The sequence below is a fragment of the Melozone crissalis genome, unplaced genomic scaffold, assembly GCF_028551555.1.
Source record: "Melozone crissalis strain CALT ecotype California unplaced genomic scaffold, PUWL_Pcris_2 ptg000057l_1, whole genome shotgun sequence".
NCBI lineage: Eukaryota > Metazoa > Chordata > Aves > Passeriformes > Passerellidae > Melozone > Melozone crissalis.
This window is the reverse complement of record NW_026535835.1, coordinates 3,635,466-3,657,091: the sequence shown is the minus strand read 5'-3', so window position 1 is coordinate 3,657,091 and position 21,626 is coordinate 3,635,466. Positions and strand designations below refer to the sequence as shown.

The 21,626-nt window shown below is 43.0% G+C and overlaps 1 protein-coding gene across 1 annotated transcript in view; it reads right to left on the bottom strand.

Annotated features, from left to right (window-relative positions):
- Nucleotides 1–21,626, bottom strand: part of CASTOR2 (cytosolic arginine sensor for mTORC1 subunit 2) — a 122,560-nt gene that overhangs the window by 38,411 nt on the left and 62,523 nt on the right. Inside the window, exon 2 of the mRNA XM_054287468.1 lies at nucleotides 20,492–20,562. Coding sequence (XP_054143443.1) covers nucleotides 20,492–20,562 — 71 coding nt within the window. The remainder of the gene's footprint in view (nucleotides 1–20,491; nucleotides 20,563–21,626) is intronic.

Genomic DNA, 21,626 nt, shown 5'->3' with positions numbered 1-21,626 from the left:
TTCATTTCTGCAGACATAATCCAAGAAGTGTGAAGTGGAACTTCACTGTACATTGCAGGCAATCAAAAGCAAAAGTCAGTCCCATGACAGGGCTTAGCAGAAACACAGCACAAGCTCTTAAGTACAGAAATAAACCAGACATCTTCAGAATAAACACAAATTCTGCAAGAACTGACTGAGAGAGATGATGGATGTCCCAGAGAAGGAGCTGTAAGTGATGCAGACTAACACCCTGCTCCCGAGCTTTACCCTCTCCTCAGCTAGTCAGTCCATGGGCAGACAGACACACAGCCTGTCAGGGACTGAAATGATTTGTCATGGACATATTTTCTGAAAAATACTTTTGCTAGGAATTTTCTCCTGAGAAGCTGAAAGGCCTCAGAAACAAAATGTAAACAATGATTATCTGCTGCTGTAGAATGCAACAGGTGCATCTGTGATTGGCCCATGTAAGTTGTTTTTACTTGATGACCAATGACAGCCACATGTGTCGAGGCTGTGAGCAGTCACAAGATTTTATTATCCTTCCATTCTTTTCTAGCCTTCTGAATAAATCCTTTCTTCTATTCTTTTAGTATAGTTTTAAAATATCATTTTCTTTTAATATAATACATTTCATAAAATAATAAATCAGCCTTCTGAAACAAGGAGTCAAGATTTTCATCTCTTCCCTCATCCTGGGACTCCTGCAAACATCACCACAATGGCTCATGCCTTTAACACTGCTATGAAGGAGTTTTGCCCACTATAGCAAAAGCTGTATGAAGATGCTACAACCACGGAAGCCTCCTTGAAGATCCTGACTGGAACTCTGGACTGTAAGTTAAGCTGCCTAGGTAAGATAGAGGGGACATTATTGTTCAATCAGCTCAGGTCTAGGGAGAAACAAACAAGGCTGAGGGAAAGGAATGCATCCACAAGAAAGCCAAACCCAGCAGCTGCACTGAGAATCATCCCTGGCTGGTTGGGGGTGGGGGAGCCACAGAAGCCAGGTTTACACAGCCTCCTCATGAAATGGGGTGGGGAGAAGGAGGTTTTGGGTGCATGGTGTCACCTCTGGTCAGAGGCACTGAACTCCCATCCTCCCTTACACAAACTGGCCCAGCTGTGGAACCCCAACGCCACAGGCCACATGCATGGGACATTCAAGTGAGAGGCAGAGGAGGGGGTGTCATAACCCATCAAAGACCCCCAAAGCACTCCCCAGACTCATTCCTGAGGCTTTGCACCACAGGACTGCACCTTGTGCGAAATGATGCAACAGATGCAGAGTCTGCTGCGAGAGCCTGGTCCCTGCCCTGGGAGATGTGCTGGGGCATTCCCCTTGGCCTGAATATACATGAATCCATCAGATCCTGAGCTTTTCAGGGGAACTTCACCACCAAGACAACCACCTGGAGTGGATCAATGGAACATCATTGGGATCTATGGAATGGTGATATTTTCTTTATTCTGTGTCTCTTTCTGTTCCCCCACCTCTTTTCTACTTCTTTCTCTTCCTTCTTCTCTTTTCCTCTCTCTCTCATATTTACTATTAAATAAAACCCTTTATTTAATTTAATATTAAATAAAAATACTACTGACCTTGGCATATGGTCCTGTTTGCACCTTAATTTGGGCAGATGCATTTCTAATAACTTTAAAACTGGATCATGCCACAGCCCCAGCAGCCACAGCCCCAGCAGCAACCTCACACCTCAGCATGCCTTCAGCTCACACTCTTGCCTTCAGGCTGTCCTCCCCAACTCTGTTCCCAAAGTTCCCCTTGACACAGCCAGCCTCTAATTTGTAAGAATTAGAACTGGACCTCCAGAGCTTGGGTCCTAGAAATTAAAGGATAGACAACTTTTTCATCTCTGCTGTGCCCCACTGTTGTTGTGAAATGCCATGGGACAGCAGGGTATGAAAGAGGGCACAGAGGAGAAGCATCTCACAGAACAAAGCTGCTGTGTTTGCACTGGACTCGTGTGACCTCTTCTTTAGAGTAAACAAATCCAGACCTCTGAACCAGACACAGTTAGACATGACTCTCCACTCCCAAAATCCCCAACTGATCCTAAAGATGAAAGAGAGCAAGAAAACACGGAAGATGGAGTTGTTGCAGCCCAAGTGTGGCACAGATGGTCCTTCAAACACATAAAAGCAATCTGCACTTGAGTTAATAATCAATAAACTACTCATTTGTTTATCAAGCTTTTATAACTTCCCTATACATGTGCCCTTGATGAAAAGGGTGATCCTTCTCAGTATAGCTGGACATTACCTGTACATTTTCTCCACAGGGTCAGTTTATGCAGATCCCATGACAGGAATTTAGGAGCTATTACCTAAGCTTGGAAAGCAATACATTCATCACCAGTCAGGGATTGTGCTCCACAATCAGTCAGTCCCCAGTGGGAGCAGCTCATCCTGCAATGCTGCAAACCAGTGAAGAGCTAATGCATGTGCCCCAGCCCCTCAATGAAGGTTAAAGACCCATTTAGCACCTGGTGCTGAAAATGGTGGTTCCTTGCCCACAACTCACAAATCATCATCCTGCAGTCTGCTCTACTCAACCACTTTGGCAAGGTAACTGAGGATTTATTTTACACGTTGAAAATGTTTAAAGTGGTGCAATATTGAGTGCTCTGCAGGTGGGAGCTGCCAAACAGAGGTTGTCACAGGCAGGGACACAATCCAATATATCATGAAACCAGTATTTCTATTCCTGCCATTTGCTTTATTTAGTCTCCAGCTTCTCCCAGTGGGAAGGACAGGGCTGTCTGCAGCCCCAGCCACAGTCACCACTCAGACAGGTGCCACCCCAGTGCCAGAGCTCTGGGCACTGTAACAGAGCTCAAAGCAGCAGCCTGTAATGATGCACATACAAGAGGAGGTACATTAGCACAGGCAAACTGAGGTTTTTTAATAACCACAGGCACTTTTAGTAATAGTTAAGCAAAAAGCTTAGAAACAAAACCAGTACAACTACCATCTTGGGCACTGAAAGATGCTGAAAAACTGCAATTGTATCAGAGCTTCATGGCCTGCTGCACATGCTGCTGCTTTAGAGCCAGCCCCTCCTCCTGAAATGCACTGAAAATGTTGCTGGTCTTTTCCACTGCCCTGAGCTCAATGACAGACACTGCTTGTCCGGCAGGCACTTGCTACCTTGAGCATCCCTGTGGGCAATGCAAGGAGCAAGGGCTCTAGGTGGCCACTTTGTGCTTGCCCACAAACCCAACAAGCACAGCCTGTTCCTCCTCTCCACCCCAGTGACCCTCTAGTACAGCTCAAACTGCATCATCTCTTATTCTCCTTGTTGCTGTGTCCATCTTTACTCTTTTTTGTCTCTTCTTGTCTTCCCCACTGATCTTAAGTGCTTACCCTGTCTTCCCTGACTCTTGATCTATCCCCTGTCCACATCTCCATCACTCTCATAGATTTGTCCCCTACAATCTCAGAATAACAATTTATACCTTTCTTCTGCTTCTTCCTTAGAGTAACACCAGGGTCAGAAACCTCCCCTGCTCCTGAACACCCCCAAAGATCTCTGCTCCCAACTGCACCATTGAGGCCTCCCCCACAACCAGGGGGAGCATCCTCTGCCAGTGTGAGCTGCACTACAGACTGCAAAAAAACCACCAGGCTGGATGTCACTCTGACTCTGTGGCTGAAAAACTCTAGGGTACACAAAGCTCCACCTGCACTGAATGATTTAATGAGGTGAAGGCACCTTCTCACACAAAGACACCTCTGCTGCCAAGGCATGAGAGGATTGGAGCTCTTAAAAATCTATTGTCAGTATTTTGCCTTATTTCCTTCCAAGCTACTCCTGAGAATGCCTTAAACAACATAAAAAATACTTGAAGAAAGTGATGACATAAACTCCTCCCAGGTTACCAAATTTCACAGAGATTTAGTCAGACCATGGGCATTTTACTGACAAAGCTACCAGAAAGCTGAACTGTCAGCCCCACCTAGAGCAAGTGCTAAACTTCTGCTGACACAGTTCATTATCTTGCAAAACAAATTGTCCCAAGTGAACTGTGACATTAATGTGTGTGATTCTCCAGTTGTTCAGGCTATTAAAGTGTAAGATGTGTTAGAAGTAAGGGTAGAAAATAGCCTTTGCAAAATATTTTTCAGATCATTAGCTGACAGAATTTTCTACGCAATTTCACTCTCTCATTTCTGAGTACAAGTGCCTTCTCCTTATTAAGTGCTTCCCAACCTGCTAAGCACGATGTGTTTTCAGTGGCTGCACTACTCACACAGAGTGTAACAGTGACTCCAGCTCTTACTCCACTATTTCAACCCAGCTGGAGAAGATCACATGAAATTAAGCCTTTATTGACAAGGAGATGCCTTATTTCACCCACCCCAAAGGAAAAAAGGCCAAATCAGTCTTACTCTCTAATCCATGAGTAGCTAAAATGTTAGAATTGAATAAAGAAGCTGGGAGAATACCAATAGATTATTGTATATCTGTCCACTGTAAAAATGATATTATTGTCACTATTGTCACTAGTGTCACTGAACTTAGTCACACACAGATCAGCAATGATGCCCTTTTCTGGAGGGGAAATCGGTCACATAAAGCTTCTCTGCCTTCTGCTCATCTTGGCAATAAGGACCTTCTGCATTTTTGTTCAAACCTTTCTTGCCACCTAGAATCTCTGAGATGTAATAGCAGCTTGGAAAAAAGTACTTGGTAAACACACAAGAGCCTTTCAGATTTTTGCTTCCTGGACCACATGACTGTCATTTTTTATCCTGTGGCAGAGGTTAGGAGACCCAGTCATGGAGCTGCCTTGAGCTCACTGCAGGAAAAACAAAAGAAACAAAAAATTCAAGCCTACATAAAGCAGCAGATGAAAAGCTGTATTTAACTCTTTTCCTTTACCCAATTTTCCACTGAGTGCCTTCAAAGCACCACTTTTCCATTTTCAAACAAGGAAGCAAACTGCACCCTGTGCCAGGAGCCCAACTAATCAAAACTGACAACAAAAGTGTCCCAGTCTGGAAGAGTCCATCAAAAGCCTACTGAACTCAAGCACAGGCATCTCTATAGAACAGGCTGGATTTTTCCCCAGTAAATTTCCCTCCAGAAACTTCTCAGCTGAAGTGACTTTTTAGAGAAGCTGGGTAAGGACTGAGAATTAGTGACAAATACCATTTGAAACACTGCATGTTCTGCAAGGAGTACCCCAGCCATGCCTTGTGTCATGTATAGAGCAGCCCTGCTCCATACCCAGTGTTCTGCACTGCCAGCAGAACATCAATGCTCTTTGTCACAGAACCCAAGTGACACCAAGCCACCCAAGGACACTCCTGTGTGGAGAAGACATCTGCTCATGCCCTCCTCCTCCCCTGTGAAGAGCCAGCCTCATCCACCTGCCTTTCCTCACTTCTATGGGTGTTGAAGATTGCAATGCAAGTTGTTTTCAATTACCATCTGTATGGCAGATTACCTTTGTCAAGTGGGCAGTTTGCCTTATCTCTCTCTTTGAGTGACCACATTCACACCTCCCTTGGGAGGGGACATCTGCTGATAACAGACTATTGAATGTCCCTGCATGGCTGATAAGAACTACAGCATCCCATTGGGAGATGTGAGCCCAGAGGAAGGAGCCAAGCATTCCTACTCAGATATAATCCAGAGGTTTTGAGACACCAGCATGGCTTCTCCACTGGATTCCCCAGAGGAACAGCAGCTGCCTCTTCTTCCCCTGGATCTTCAGAGGAAGAATACATCCTTCTCTACAGGATCCCTGCTCCAGCAGAACCACCCCTGACACTGCAGGAGGGCTGAGCCACAATTCCAGTGGGACTGCTGCCAACACCCTGACCCACAGGGTGTCAGGTTGTGTTCTGACTCTGTCAGTGTTGTTCTAGTGTACTGCATTGTTTATTTTATACTTTTATTTTTTTTTCTTTTCCCTATTAAAGAACTGTTATTTCCTGCTCCCATATTTTTGCCTGAGAGCCCCTTAATTTAAAATTTATAGCAATTCAGAGGGGTGGGGAGGGTTTACATTCTCCATTTCAGGGGAGGCTTCTGCCTTCCTCAGCAGACTCCTGGCTTTCCAAACCAAGACAATGGGGCAGGACAGGAAGGGGTCCTCATCTTTTGGATACTGAAGCCATGTTCAGGCACAAGGGGCTTGCTAAAACCCAGCTCAATATGCTTAAAATTAAGAGGGTGCAAATGACTTAAAGATGCATCATTACTCCACAAAGAGCCATTAAACCTCCTGTTCTCAAGGGTATTTTCCTCTGGGGTTGGTGAAGTACATTCTGCAGTTCCTTTGAACTTCATGTTTATGAGATACACAAATTGCACTTTTGAAAGCAAACTGGTTTCAGTTTGTGGTTTCCTTTCATCCAAATGGGTGGTAATCTGAGACAATCTGAGATGGATTCATGGATTGTCCTTGATTCTTGGATACATAAATTCATTTCCTTGTAAAGAAAGCTACATACAAGCCACTAAAACCAGGCACATTGTGGCATGTTGGGAGCACTCATCTAGGTCAAGAATTTGTTGATACAAATTCTAAAAATGAATTTTGCCAGAAAAATTCTATCTGCTCTATTTAGAGCATGAAAAACCATGGTAAACATCCATCAGAGCAGGCACTCCTGTCTGCTGCAAACAGCACAGAGCTTGTTTAAGAGGCTACTTTATTTTTGTTCACTGGCTAAAATGCAAAAACAGGCATCCAACAGAGGTTTATCCACATGATGGTCCACATAAATTTTCATCCCACTTCTCCAAAAGCTTAATTCTTTTAAAAGAAACAAAATAAAACATTTAATTCATCAAACTTAAAACCTGAGGATGTCAGCAGTACAACAACAGAACTCAAGAGGTCAGAGCACAACTTGTCATCAAGCTCCTGAGGATTCCCTGCTCTCCTGGGCTTGACTCACTTATGGATGACAGTGCCCACGTGTGAGCTGCTTTTTTAACTTGCCAGCTACAGAAAAACTTGGTATAGTCCTGGCAGTGAAAAATCCAACATATTTTATAGTGAAATATATTATGTAGTGAAAATCCAACATATTTTTCAGTTTTAAACTGGATTTAAGGACAAGTTCCTGAAAAAGAAAAGCTAAAAATGATTTCTGTGAAACATCTTCTCTATCCCTGAATAAATATATACAAATATAGGTATATACACTAATATACATAGGCTTTATATATATATACACACACACACACACACACACATATATTTAAATATATACACACACATGTGTATTTAAATTGGCAACTCCTAAGTATACAAGTTCAGCTCAAAGTGTTTCAGTAAATAAACATCTTAACCAAGCCCAGGGAAGCAGAAGAAAACAACTGTGAAATAAATCCCTCACAGATACAGTTACTTCAGCAGGGCTCCAGAGGTTAACAGTTACTCAGTGCTGGCAATCTGCTCAGCAATGTGAAAGACACAAAGATAAAGAAATCAGGTTTCTGGGACCCTCCAAGGGCTTGTGAGCCACAATGCCAGTGCTGCTGAGGCTGCCAGTCCTTGAGAAGCCACCTCTCACATTTTATCAACCTCTTCAATTTAATGTACTCCAAAACCAACTCAAAACATAAATGCAGACTGTGAGTGTGGAGATACAGTTCTTTCCAACTGTAAAAATTCAATAAATGTGGAAGTATGGAAGCTGGAACTGAAGAGGGATTGGTAAATCTTGTAAAATAAACATGAGAATCTTTTGGTAGAACATGGTGATGGAAATCCCAGAGAGAGCAAACACAGAAGCAAAATGGACAAGCAAAACTGGGAACGTGTTTACCACTGTGCCTACATGGTGTGCAGAAATCTTGGAGAAGGATTATGGAGGAAAATAAACCTGAGTTTTTATGCTACTCTGAAGGAAGCTAATTGCATCTCTGAGGAAGCACATTGCATCTTACACCTAACTTTGATTCTAGTCAGGATTTAGGATTTATATACATGATTCAAACTCATAAGGACATTCATAGAGAGAGGGAGGGGGAAAGACAGAGGGAGGTATGAACCCACACATATTGTAAATTCTTTTGATTTGTCTTCTGGGGATAAATTGTTCTTATTTTAGGATTTTATTCTTCTCTACCACGAGAAAATCTACTGGATATTTTCTGTTAAGTGCACTATAACTGTAATACAGCTGTCACAGATAGGATTTTAAGGGAAGATACATTGTGAAACAGCTCATCAAAAGGCAGAATTTGTCTTAGAAAGTTAAGATCTTCCACTGGACTTTTAAGAAAAATAATGATAAGTAGTCAGTTCTCCATGGAGGAACATTAGCAGGATAACCTGGCACAACTTTTGTTATTTTGTATTTTTTATTATGGCTCTGTTTATCCTCTTTCCTAAGAGTCTTGGAGACACTTTGGATAGTTCTTTGAGAAACAACAAGTTGATGCTCAAAGATCCTTAAGAAGTGTTGGGAGGAGAACTGAGTCACACCACAGACATCATGCTAGAGTGCAAACAGACACCTGAAACCCAGTGAAATTATCAGAGTGCTGACAGAGGATGCCATGGAGACCAAAAGAATGAAGAGGCTTCATAAGGGGTTAGACAACTCTGTGGTGGATTGATATACTGATAGCCATTAAATATGGTGATGCAGATTCAACCTGTAATTTAGGAATCCCTCAGTTACTGACTGGTAGGAAACTGTAGAGGGGAAAGAAGAATAAAAACTTCCTGCTCATCTCCCATCCCTGCTGATCTCACACAGAGGTGTGAGATCACCTTCCTTACACACTGCTCATATAGCCACCAGCCAATCTGAGCCAACACCCACAGCTCTTTCAAAGACACCAGCACCTCAAAAGAACTGGGCAAGGCCAGATTATTACAGAGAATAATTTTTCACTGTTATTTACACTGTAGTTGATGCAGTAATCTCTCTTTCATTGTATTATGGTATTGGGCAGGATCAGGCACCTAAAAGCAAATGGCTAAAGAGAATCCAAAGAGAAACCTTCCAAAGAGCCCCTGGTCAGTGGTACAGGACATGATAAATAGTGCTCAGCGGAAGGGGAGGGATAAACTCTGACTCAGGTCTGCAAACCCCTAATTAAGTTGCAAAACTTTTAAGTAGGCATTTGATTTATGAGAGGTGCAATTCTGCATCATGGTTATATGAGCAGGATCTTAAACAATGAACTTAAAAAGTTCTGCAGTGGTAAGAAGTGATATGGGAATTGTCAGAGTTGTGAGCTCTGGAAAAGAATTAAAATAGGGAGCAAAAGAGCAGAACAAAATTACCCGTTTTCTTTTAGATTCAAGACTTCAAGGGCTGTCTAAGAATTAAAGGAGGTGACAGACCTGCCAACAGCCACTTTTTGCTGTCACAGGAGGGAATTTAGAGATCATCAAATAGCACAGCCCAAAGCATAAACCTTCCACAAGCAGAAATCATGTCAGGATCTAATTAAGATAACTTGATGCTAACACTCTTTCTAAACTGAATAAATGATTTTGAAGAATAGTTTACTTGTATGTTTATTTCTATCACTGATTTTGTACCAAGTGCCTGAGCCATGAAAGCCACACTTGGGCAGCTATGCAGTGTAACAAAATGCCCAAAAAGCTAAAATCCTCAGCTACAGGTAAATCTCACCTGCTTTCTTCACCCTGGAATGCTCTGTAGCCTCAGCTATGCAAGTCATGCCAGTCCTGCTGTGCTGATAAAACATATTTCTGGAAGGTGGTTCCAGCTGAAAGGCAGATTTACTGATGACACAGCCCAAAACAATGAGAGGTGTTTGAAGTGCAGGGACAGAGGAGAGGCCATGCCTTTAGCATTATTCACTGGGGATCACAGGAGACACAGCTCTGCCAGAGGAAGCTGCAAGTCCAGCTTGCTCAACTTTCTCATCCTCAAGCTGCATACAAAACATCAGTGTCACGGTCAAAATAAAACATTCTACCATTTTAGGCATATTGCCTAATTAGAAACCATTGTTATCTGAGAACACTGTTTTTGCAGCTGTCAGGAAATTAAATAACCCAAGGGTAACTTGGAATTAAATAAAGCTGTACAAACACATAGCCCAGCTCTGAAATCCTGACTCTGACAAGCATCCCCTCTGCTTTCCAAGGGACTCAACATTTAACTAGGGCATGCAACTATCATTTTCAATCAGGCCATAGGATAACAAACACTGGTCCTTCTTGAGGGGCTGAACTTGCAAATCCATATATCACAAGGCTGCTTTCTCTCCACTGAAAGCAGCAGCACCTCCTGAGGAAAGAGCTCCATTACAATTGTCTACTAAGAAAGCAACCAAGGACTGATAAAAGGAAATGCTTATACAGAAATCCCTGCTTTCATCTCATTTCAATTTCTTCTCCTCTTACAATCCTTGTAACTTGAAACTTTGTCAGCAATCTAAAAACTAAGCTGGTTAACAATTTTTAAGAATTAAACAAAAAGGAGAAGTGCATTCTAGTGAAAATGGTGCAGTCCGTGAAATGCACAAAAATACTCACCTGGGAAAATCTGTTTCTGGTGGCCTCCTTCCACTTGTAATTTCTGTTGCACAAAACAAAAATCTCAGACTAATATCAAAGTCTGATTTGAAGAGAAAGAGACAAAGTTCTTGGCAGGCCAGACACTGACCCAGCAATAAAAGGTATTGCACAGGAAAGTCAAGTCTATAAACAAAAGCTGTTCTAATGTGTCAGCACAGCTCCCACCTGGCCATGGACACAGAGGGATGACAGACTCCCTAAAGATGACCTGGAGGATCATGAGGAAATGACAATTTCACAGCACTGTCTCAGAACAGATATTCAGGTCATTGCAATACAGTGGTAAATAAAGTCTGATTTTGAAGTGCAGATAAGTAGATAAGTCAGTTTGGGCTTCCAGTTAAGGCAAAATCTGATTTGTCCCACAGAGTATGTATGTGACATGAAACAAGTAATTTGGTCTCCTTTTTATCAGTTTCCTCATATGAGGGAGAAAATAATTCTTACCTCACAGAGGTCACAAAAGAGAGGAAGTATGAATATACTCCACAAACAAAGCATCATTATTATGTTTGGCTAAAAATGTGGAACATGGGAAGGTAGATTCCAAAAATAATCATTATGTCCACTCTCACTGGAGAGCTGGGTTGGGAGGGCAAATCCAGGTTAGGCTCTGGGCAGTTTTCAGGAAATCAGGCTGCTCTCTTTCTTCCTCTTCACAGGATAGCACTGCACTAATAACGAGCAAACCTGGAAAATTAAAACCAGATTCAATCTCCAAAAGCTGACATTTGCTCATGAGAATGAAGAAGGGAGCAAAAATTGGCTTCTTCCTTTACTGACAAGCAATGAAGATTAAAAGTTTGGCTCAAGATGTGTTCAGAGCATGGCTGTGGGTGCATTTGTCCTGTGCAGGATTGTTTCCTGAGTGCCATCTCCGTGCTATGATCAACAGCTGGGTCCTTCCCAGCCTGTCAACCATGGCTTTTTGCTCCCAGCCAGGACAGCATTGCCATGGCAGCCTCTGCTCCCCCTGCTTCATGAGCAAATGGGATCCACAGCCCAGAAGAACTGAGGGTTTTGTCTCTGACAGTGCAGTAACAGGAACTGCAGAAATCAGCAGATTTCCCACTTCCTGACAAAACTTTCCCTGTGTTTCAGAAACTCCTGGCAAAGGCTTTGCTCACAGACTCTGCAAGCCAGGGGTGGAGAGGACCCAGCCCAGACAGTCAGAGGCAATGGGGACAGCTCTGGTCACTGCCAGCAAGGGGACACAGCTGGGATGTTCCACTGAAAAGCCACACCCACAGAAATAAAAGAATATCAAACGAAGAACCAATGCAATTGGTTACATTTACAATTCCTACTGCATTTTCAAATAAAATAGCAAAACCCCCAAGACTTGAAGATAGACTCACTAAATTCCTAACTGTATGACTGTTACCTTGATGTTGTGAGTATTAATCCTGTGCAAGATTAAAAGCTGAAATATGAGATTTCTAAAAGATTATGTAACTTTCCCCATAAAGGGTATTTTTTCCTGCCATAATCTCTAATCTCTTCCACTACAGACCTGATTTATTCCTTAGGCTGCAAGTGCACCCATTGTAAAAGGGAATCCTGAGGGACAGAAACTTCTTCAGTCATTATTTACAATGGCCTTTGCCTGTCACATTATCAAAGCATTTCCACATGTTTACTAATTAATCTTTACAAGACCTATTAGGAGGTGATTTAATTGGATTATCTCTGTTTCTAAGATGAGGAAACTGAGACACAATGAGAGACTTGTCCAAGGTGAAACAGAAAAGCCTGCAGCAGACCTATGAGCTTCACCAGAGTGCTCTGAATGGTTCCCTGTGCCTTCACCTTGTGATTGCAACAACAAAGTTGCTCCCTTGAGAAAGGCTTACTTGCCCTTGGAGAAGCCCTTCCACAAACCCTAGACTGTGATTATCAGTCCAAAAGCCTGAAGAAGATGATGGTTGGCCACTGTGTCACCATCAGCTTAATTCTGCATCAAAGAACAAAACCTGTAACCATGCTATTTTCTGAAAAATCCCTTTGCCCAGGATTTTCTCCTGGGAAGCTGAGAGGCCTCAGAAAAGAATGAAAACAACAATTATCTGATTGCTTGGGAATGTGGTCTGGAGATCATTTACCAACAGGTGCATCTTTGATTGGTTCCATGTGAATTGTTTTTAATTAATGACCAATCACCATCAGCTCTGTTGGACTCCGAGGAGTCAGTCACGAGCTTTCATTATATTCTTGTTCAGCCTTCTGATGTATCTATAATATAATATAATATAATATAATATAATATAATATAATATAATATAATATAATATAATATAATATAATATAATATAATATAATATAATGTAATGTAATGTAATGTAATATAATATAATATAATATAATATAATATAAATAAAATAGTAAATCAGCCTTCTGAGAACATGGACTTCTCATCTCTCACCTTGTCCTGAGGACCTCCCATGACCACATCCCCCTTTGTTTTAACTGCACAAGAATTAGCTCAAAGCATCAAGCAAATTCTCTTCAAAAGAGAACTTCTGGTTTGCACATGCATCAGCCTGCATTTCTAGAGTCAGACAGAAGGATTTCAACTGATTCTAGTGAAAACCAAACAATTAGACACATTGCACCTGGGGTTATGAGTTACCCTTGATCCATCATTAGTTCTGGAGATTTTGTACCTGGAAAGCTGGAAAAGACTGATCACTGGTACCAGGAGAAAACATAGCTGATTTTGGGCCTGAGAGTCTCTGTCTGGGTACAGACAGATTTAAGTTTGTTTAGTTTTCCAATCTCACTTGATCAGGGGAATCCTCCAAGCCTGTCAGGAACAGAAATTTTCTCACCTTGATGAATGACTGCTGATCCTTAGGAAACCTGAGGCATCTCCTGCACTCATGAGAACATCTGGCAAACCCACTCAGAGACCAACCCCAGGCACTGCTGCACACTGGAATTTTGCAATGATTACCACAAAAGAGATGTTTTCTCTGTTTGCAGAAGATGACAGACTGATTTTCCCATGGGCTACTGAAGATTCCATTTCTAGATTGGCCATAGCATTTATGAGATGTCAAGGTGGAGGAAATCCACTTCCTTGTCCAGGTTGTGAACTTGAGAAAAGTATGATTTAAATGTAAAGTAGATTCACAGCTAGCAAAGATTGGGAACTGATGGTTGAGTGTTTTCAGCCATGGGAAAAGGGACTCATTCTGCTGCTGGTACCACTGATTTCTCAGCTTTCCCTGAGCTTCACTTCTCAGCCTTTGACAGGGGGCAACAGCACTTACCCATCTCTCACAAAGTGCTCCATATAAAATTCACTTAAAAAGTAGGGAAAGATGAGAAATCACAGTCTTACCAGCACTCACAATATATAAATGCTTCAAAAGTTCTTAGAGCATGTGTTCAGCCTTGGCCCTTCCTTGCACATTTAGCATCCTGGCATGTCTCCTCATAGCTGGCAGACTCCAATACAAGCAAGGCAAGCCACCCTCTCCCCTAAAATCAACCCTTCAGAAAAAACCAGAAATGCACCAGTGGAAGAACAAGTAGATGGTCAAATGCTCTCCAGTGAAAAAAAAAATAAGGAGGGCTGCTACTTTTCTGTTGAGCTGCATCCCGATCTAAAATTTCAATGAATTGTTCCATTGTTTCAGTCAGAAAAGCTTTGTAGGTCCTGCATTTATGAGAGGGGTTGATAAAAATGAGCCCTGGTATCTATCTGCTCATTTATCTTGGACTTAGGAAAGTACTAGGAAGCAGCCAAGATGTAATAAATTTAAAGGAAGAAATCATGGCCAGTCAAGTGGTTCAGGAAGAGAAGTCTTGGCTTTCTCACCACAGGCTGTGAAACAAAAATAGATATCAATACACACCCATCTGCTGGAGGAAACAGTGAAAAATATGTATTATTTATGCAGTACTTCTTTAAATAGGAGTGAGCAGAGAAACTGAACCAAAAGACTTTATGTGGCAGGTTACAAACATAAGGAATAATATATGCTGTCAAAATTTGCAAACCCACTCACATACAAGCTCTGAGAAGAAGTGTTCCTTTCCCCATGTGACGCAAAGCAGACCTTGCAATATTATTTATTTCTCATTTTCCTCCCTTCCCCCAAAAGCTTTAACCACCAAAACCTACTGCCTCTTGGGAGAGGGCAGAAATCCCACATAATCACAGAGCCCCAAAATGTTTATTGATCCATATCAGCAGAGATGCATTGCAGGAAAAGCCTCCCTAATCAAGCACATATTTCTAATAAGGCAATAACCAAATCCCCACATTTCAATTTGAATTTAGGTCATTAATACAACATTATTTAAAAACCTAAAAACCCCAGACAAAGCATAGTCTAGCCAATACAGAGATGAGAAGAGAGTGATTGTACAAGTGTTTAGTAGAGAAAAACACATTCTGCCTAGCAACCACAGGCACTCCTGGCCATCCGGGGGAGGAATCTAACACTATAAATGCCAGCAAGCAACTCATGCCACTGTGCCTCAGATACAAAGGCCTAGTCACTGGGCAATCAAAAATAAAATAAAAATAGTTATTGAAGGAATATTCAGAAAACCAGATGCAATTATTAGCTTGCTTCCCTCTGTGACTTTAAATAAAGATTGCTCCTAGCTGGATGGGCTCTGGGCTTGGACTTAATTATAAGCTGTTTTCTCACCCAGTTAATATACAAAAAGGAGAGAGGACACTGAAAGCAATTTACCATTTTGATGTTATTGAAATAGGAACTCAATGTGGTACTAAAGTATGTGATGGTCCTGAATCCAAGGTCAGACAGGTGTGTCTGAGGATGATGGTTATCAAAACAAAGCACTGCCAGCAAGATGATTTTTTCATTTTTATCCTTTTCTTATTAGAATGAAATTTTTTTCTGCCACTATAACTAGCTGAGTTAGTTCAAATAGTTCCATTATTTTTAATGTACTGGACAATTTATTATGAAGTATGAGCTGAGACTAAGAATCTCCTCCTAAAAATGTGTCAATGAATGGATTCCTGGCTAGAGAAGTTACTAGCCATATTAGGCAGCCAAAGAAGGTTTAAGGAAGGACTGTCATGCCCATCTTGCAGATGAACCTCAGTGTGAGGAGACCAAGAGCCTTGCTCAGTGTTTACACAGTGCATCTGCATCTCAGAAGGATGTTTCTCACTGCTGCTTCAGTACTGAAATGAAATGGCTTTTCCTCTCTGGTTCTGATCCAGAAGAGATCAGCCAGGATCTAAGGTCTGCTGACTGCAATAATCTACATGAAATGGGCTTACCAGTTCTAGGAGAAAGAAGACCAGAATACATGAAGGTGATGTGTTTCCCTCACCCCAAATTTCCCTGAACCTAGAATATGCATGTTTACCAATCTGAAAGTCCCAGTGATTCACTCCTCCTTTGACCCTAGCACTTGATTTCTTTTTCAGTATCTTCAAAGTTCACTGCACACATGAGAGATTGCACACAAGGGACACCAACCCAGTGCCAAAGTTGGGAAGCCAGTAACCTCACCCTGAAAATGTTAGCAACACGTTGCTTTACAATAATCCATCTTCAGGACAGCTTCACCAGGGTGACAGACTGTCCCAGGCCCCATTTATGCAGCTGCTCCCAGTGCATACAAACAGGGTTTCCAAGATGATGGCTACCTCCAGGTGTGATGGCATGTGTTTCAATTCAGTGTGTAAAAGCTAAAAGCTTTGATGAACAGAGACTACTGGAATCAGCAAGACCACAGGCTAGGAGCTCTGCTCATGCAGCTTCCCAGAGACAGTGAGTTGTCCTTGCTGCTCTCTGAAAAAGGAACAGACCATGCAGAGAACATGGGGCCATGGTGTACCTGCCCATGCACAAACAGCTCCTGCTTTCAGCCAAACTTTGGAGAAAAAAGCAAACCAGCCAAACAAATATTGCTGTATTTCACTCCACCTTTCTGCCATGTGCTGGCTGTGCAGCAGGGGGATAAATGCCAGGACCATCCATGGCTGTCCAAGCACCCCACTAGTTGAGACATTTGTCTTCATGAATGTTGGATTTTGGTGCTGTTTAGATGGTCTGGGAAAAGCCCAAAGATGGCCTTGGGCCCCCGGGTTCGAAAGGACGAGAGGAAGCTTCAGATTTGTTCTCGGTCTCGGTGTTTATTAATTGCTTATCTAAAAGATTTTCTCTTGGCCTGACAGAGTTCTGCTCAGCAGTCAGCCATGGGCACACACTGAGAGCCCCTGGGGCGGTCGTCTATCTTTATACCCGGAGTTACGTATACAATATTTATCATTTTTCTCCAATACCCTCTATCCTTATTAACCAGTGTTCCCCTAGTAAGGTCCAATCCCGGAGTGCCAACTCCACCACAGAAGATGGAGGCCTAGAGGAAGAAGAAGAAGGAGAAGGGCACGCCCCAATACCTCCATCTTGCCTCTCTAGACCCCCCTGTACAGGGATCTTAAACCCTGTATCTCACACTCCAATTAACTTATCCCTTCACCATTCACCCCAGTGAAATCCTCCCGTCCTCATACTGATGTCATCTCCCATGTGGGATCAAAGTCCAGCCACCAGACATTTCTGGCAACATTCCAGGACTCCCGAGCCCCCCAGGGGTAGTCTGGTTCACCCTGCACCCCAGTTCTGAGAGACTGAGATCCCACACATGAAGGAGGGCCCATGGTCAAACTTCTCCTCCTAGTTCATCTCAGTATCAGCCAGGAAAAGAGCTTTCTGTGCACAGCTCCCTGGATTATTTGCTGAATAAAATTCTTTCTCATTAGCAGGCCAAAGCCCAAGAAACAGCCACTGGAACAAACAAGGTTCTGTGCAAATATAATCCCCACCTTACCACCAGGGAATTAAAGCCAAGAATTAGGCTGTAGCCATTCCCTTTCAGCACAATGAATGCTTAAGCAGGTTACAGCTTTGCACTGTGGACATTTTCTGGGGAGAAAAAAGAATTACTGCTTTACCAGCCCAACTTGCTGCTCTCAGTGCAACAAGCCTAGGGTTTATTTTTTGACAAAATAGTTAAGAATGATTACTGCATGTCAGTATGTTTTAAGTGTTAACCTCAAGGATTGATGGAAGTGCTTGTATTTCTTCAGCCTGCTCTTTTCCCATCAGTGGTATTTGTGATGTGCAGGAGAAAGGGGCTTGGCTAACATGGAAGATGCCAGCTAACAGAACCTTCTCATTTCTGCTGCAGCAGAAATTCATACAGGTGCCTGAGAAAGACAGATTCTCATTTCCCACACAGAAAAACCTATCCTTCAGAGACCTGCACTGAGTTTGTTAAGCACTGCAAGAAAAAAAGTTACCTGGAAAGAAAAAGGAGATCATTTACTGCTGGATTTGCTATCTGAACTGCTCATCAAAGGTGCAGATCTACCCTGTAATTCTTGAGCTGAATTTGGCACTTCACTACTCAGGACAAGAGGCAGCTGATGCACTCGAGGCAGACATAATTGGTACTGTTTTGTAAAAAGGTGGGATGGTGCAACTCAGAGATTTTGATTCTGTTCAAGCCCATGTGCTGATTACAGGCTATACAAAGTGAACTTTCTCTTGCTGAGACATTTCTAGCTAGAATGTGACTTCCCTGGACTTCTCCAGACTATGAAAAGCTTATACCACACAGAACTGAGGGGCAGGGATGGAACTGCACACAGGGCTAACCCTGAGATAAAGCTTTGGACATGGTGCTGACAATTCATAAAAAAGAACATGGGCTGGACAAAACCCAAAGGATATGGGGGCTGTGGCAGGAGGGGTAGCAGGATGTGGTCTCACCAGCAGATCATCACTTACAAGGGAAAGCACACAAAAGGTGATGAAGCCAGCAGCTCTGTGACACTACTGCAGGGTGGGTTTGCACCTGGCTTCCACACCTGTAGCAGAGGGTGGCCTTAGCATTCTCCCTCCTTCCCATGCACTGCCTGGAAGTTGATCTTGTCTCCTGCAAAGCCCTGCTTTAGCAGCCCAACTGCATGTGGTATATTTGAAAAAAACCCAGGGATGTTCTGTGCCCAAACCAGACACAGGAAGGTACATGAGCACTGTGACTTTCAGCACCAAGCTCAGGTGGCAGAGAGAGCCACAGTAACAGAAGATCCAGAGAGGACTTTGAGTTGCAGCAGCACTGCCTGGTTCACAGAGACAACCTGGGACATGCAGCTTCTTGAGGACAGTGGTGGTGCCAGAGCTGGGATTTGCTCAGAGCACAACCAATGGTGCACAGTGCAACAGGCCTCAGTACAGATGAGCCAGACAACTGCTTGAGCTCACCTTTGTTTCAAACTACTATAACTTCAGGGAGATAAACAGCAGTGTGGCTGCTGGAGGCTCTACAGGAGTAGTTGCAATTCAACTTGTCACCAGTGACTGAATTGAAAAATCTATGTCATGCCAAGTGGGCAGAGAAAGGAGTGCCATGGATGTCAGACACAGGCATGATGCTGGAGAGGGGCATCCACCTGGCACATCCCACCTGCAGGTTCAATAACACAGACTCCCTCCTAAGAATGAGACTCCCTGGGTTCCTTGTTGTGCCATGTGCTGTGCCCCTTGAAAAATAACCCAGAAACCTTCTCCGCCTTTAGTGAGCCTTCACTTAAAATGAAACTGTTAGAGGGAGGCTCTGCATCCTACTATCATGGCAAAACCAAATTAGAATTGATTTTCTTCAGTTGCCACTGATAACAAAAAAGCTGACACTACCACTGGCAGTAAAATTCTTGGGTATATGCCCCTTAAAAAATACAACAAGGGACACTCTGGTAGCAGAACCCTCTGTCACCTCTTCTGGGATCAAAAGTACATGGCATAGACTTTCAATCAAACCTCAAAGCTCCCAAATTATAAACAGATACAGCTGTAAAGATCTATTCAGCATTCTCAGTCTAGTAATTAATTTACTAAAATGTTTAGGTACCACTGTACTGGTCTAAAATGTAGTTTGCTCTATCATGTTTGTGAGTATTCCTGAAGCAGAAAAGGGGCAACTTCAGCAAGGTTACTGATCATAGAACTCTGTACTAAATAAAGATGATGTAGTTTCCAATTTTCTCCTTGTAGTTTGGATATTACAAAACCATTGAATATTACAGTATCACAAGAAGGTTTTCAAGAGTTAATTCCTATTCAGGAATGAAACCCTCTTTTTTCATACTTTAACGAATTTTCTCTGACTTTTGATTCCAAACACAGAAGGAGTAACTGAACAAAAATAACAACAGCTGCCCAACACTTCCTCATTCCCTCACCTCAATAACACAGTTACAAACAAAACCTCCACACATGAGAAAGGTTATTACAAACTATTTCCATTTACAAAGCCAAACCATTCTCTACATCAGCTCTTGCACAATGCCAAGAATCTGCAGCTCTCAAGCACATGCCAGCCACCTTCTGTGACACACAACCAACTCCACCATTGACCCCTTCAGCCACCCCAGGCAAAGACGGCACAATTAGTACAGGGAGAGCTGGGTGTAGGAAAGGGGGATAAATCACAGCTTACACAGATGAGCCAAAGGAGCCCAAACCCCACAGCATTGTGCAGGCTGTAGGGATGGTACAAACTATTGAAGAGCTCCTTTCAAAGACAGGGGTTAACAGAAGCTAGAAATGCAAGATGTGGTACACTGATGGAGGCTTGGGGACACAGGCCAGCTCATTTTAATGCAATTGTATGCAGAGGGTTTTGCTTTTTCAAACCTCCTTAAACTATTCTTTAAGACTTGTGTGTGACCCTCTCCCAGTGTTCAAATATATTCATATTCCATGTCTGAATTGCCTTGTACAGCATGGCAGCAGAGACAGTGTGCTTAAGTGATCAAAGCACCTTTCAGAGCTGCACTACCAGCACTTACAAACAGACTTGTTTTACAAACATTCTGGTTTACAGTCTCAGTGAGATGACATGTTTTCCTCATCCATCCCATGCTGGATACAAAAGTGGCACGTGCTGACACTTACCTAGGAAGCCCTCTTCATCCACAATGATGGTGTAGTCCTCAGGGGTTTCTGTGAGGCTGAAGAACTTGCACCTGGCAAAGGCAAACAGCAGGAGAACATGATTAGCACCTGGACTGAGCAGAGCTTCATCTTCCACCTAAAATGGAAATCCTTTCCCATCCAAGCTGTGCTGAAGGAAAGAGTCACAGTCTGATGTTTATGGAGAGGCCTGAGGCATTAACAGACCTGAATTTTATTTCTGGGTAGCTCATACTGTGTGACCCATATTCCCTGCTGCCTGCCTATGCACAATGAAGCTGGTAAAAGTCTTATTGTTTTTATTACTTAGTTCTTAGTTACTTTTCCTAATTACCATATCCCTTAAGGCTTCCCATTGCATCCAGGACCTGCTGTGTTGCACTGACACAGAGCAAAAAACTTTGCTCACTGACTGCTCACTCCAGCGCCCTCCAAAAGCATTTCCATGGTTCACACATGCACCTCTTTGCCCACTGAAGTTTCCTGCCTTTCAAGGTTGGACATCTAACCTCTAAACCAAGCCCCAGTACCTCTTCTTTGCTCCTTTAGAGGCTTTTGGCTTTTTCCCAATTTCCTGTGCTGGTCCTCTCCCCTTCCAGGGGTGTTCCCACAGAAGAATGGTGGCAGCCATCAAGCCAATGGACACAAGGCTGAGCTGTCCCCCTGCTCAACCCCTGTGGCCTCTGTTCTGCTCCATCTTCTGACATCACAGGCCATGTGCAGTGCAGCACCCCCAGCTCCTCCACCATTTAACACAATGTCACCTCTAACAGAAGATACAAATCCAATGTGACATGGGATTCTTCCACTGCAGACACACAAACAAAAAAAGCTTCAGCCTTAAGGCTTAACACCACATATAGCTGAAAAGGTTTTTTTTTCCCTGACACACCAACATATGTACATCAACATCTACTGAAAAAAACCCAGTTTCCATCTAGCTGGTTCCCAGCAATGGCAGGAAGGTCAGCATGACATTTTGCAAGCTCATGTTCACCTTCAGCAGAGCATCAGCACAGTGCTGGCCAGCATCCTCAACACCCACAGGGCTCCCTGCCCCTCCAGGAGAATGCCAGAGCACATGGACTGACTGTGCTTGTTGCCTAAGACCAGGAAA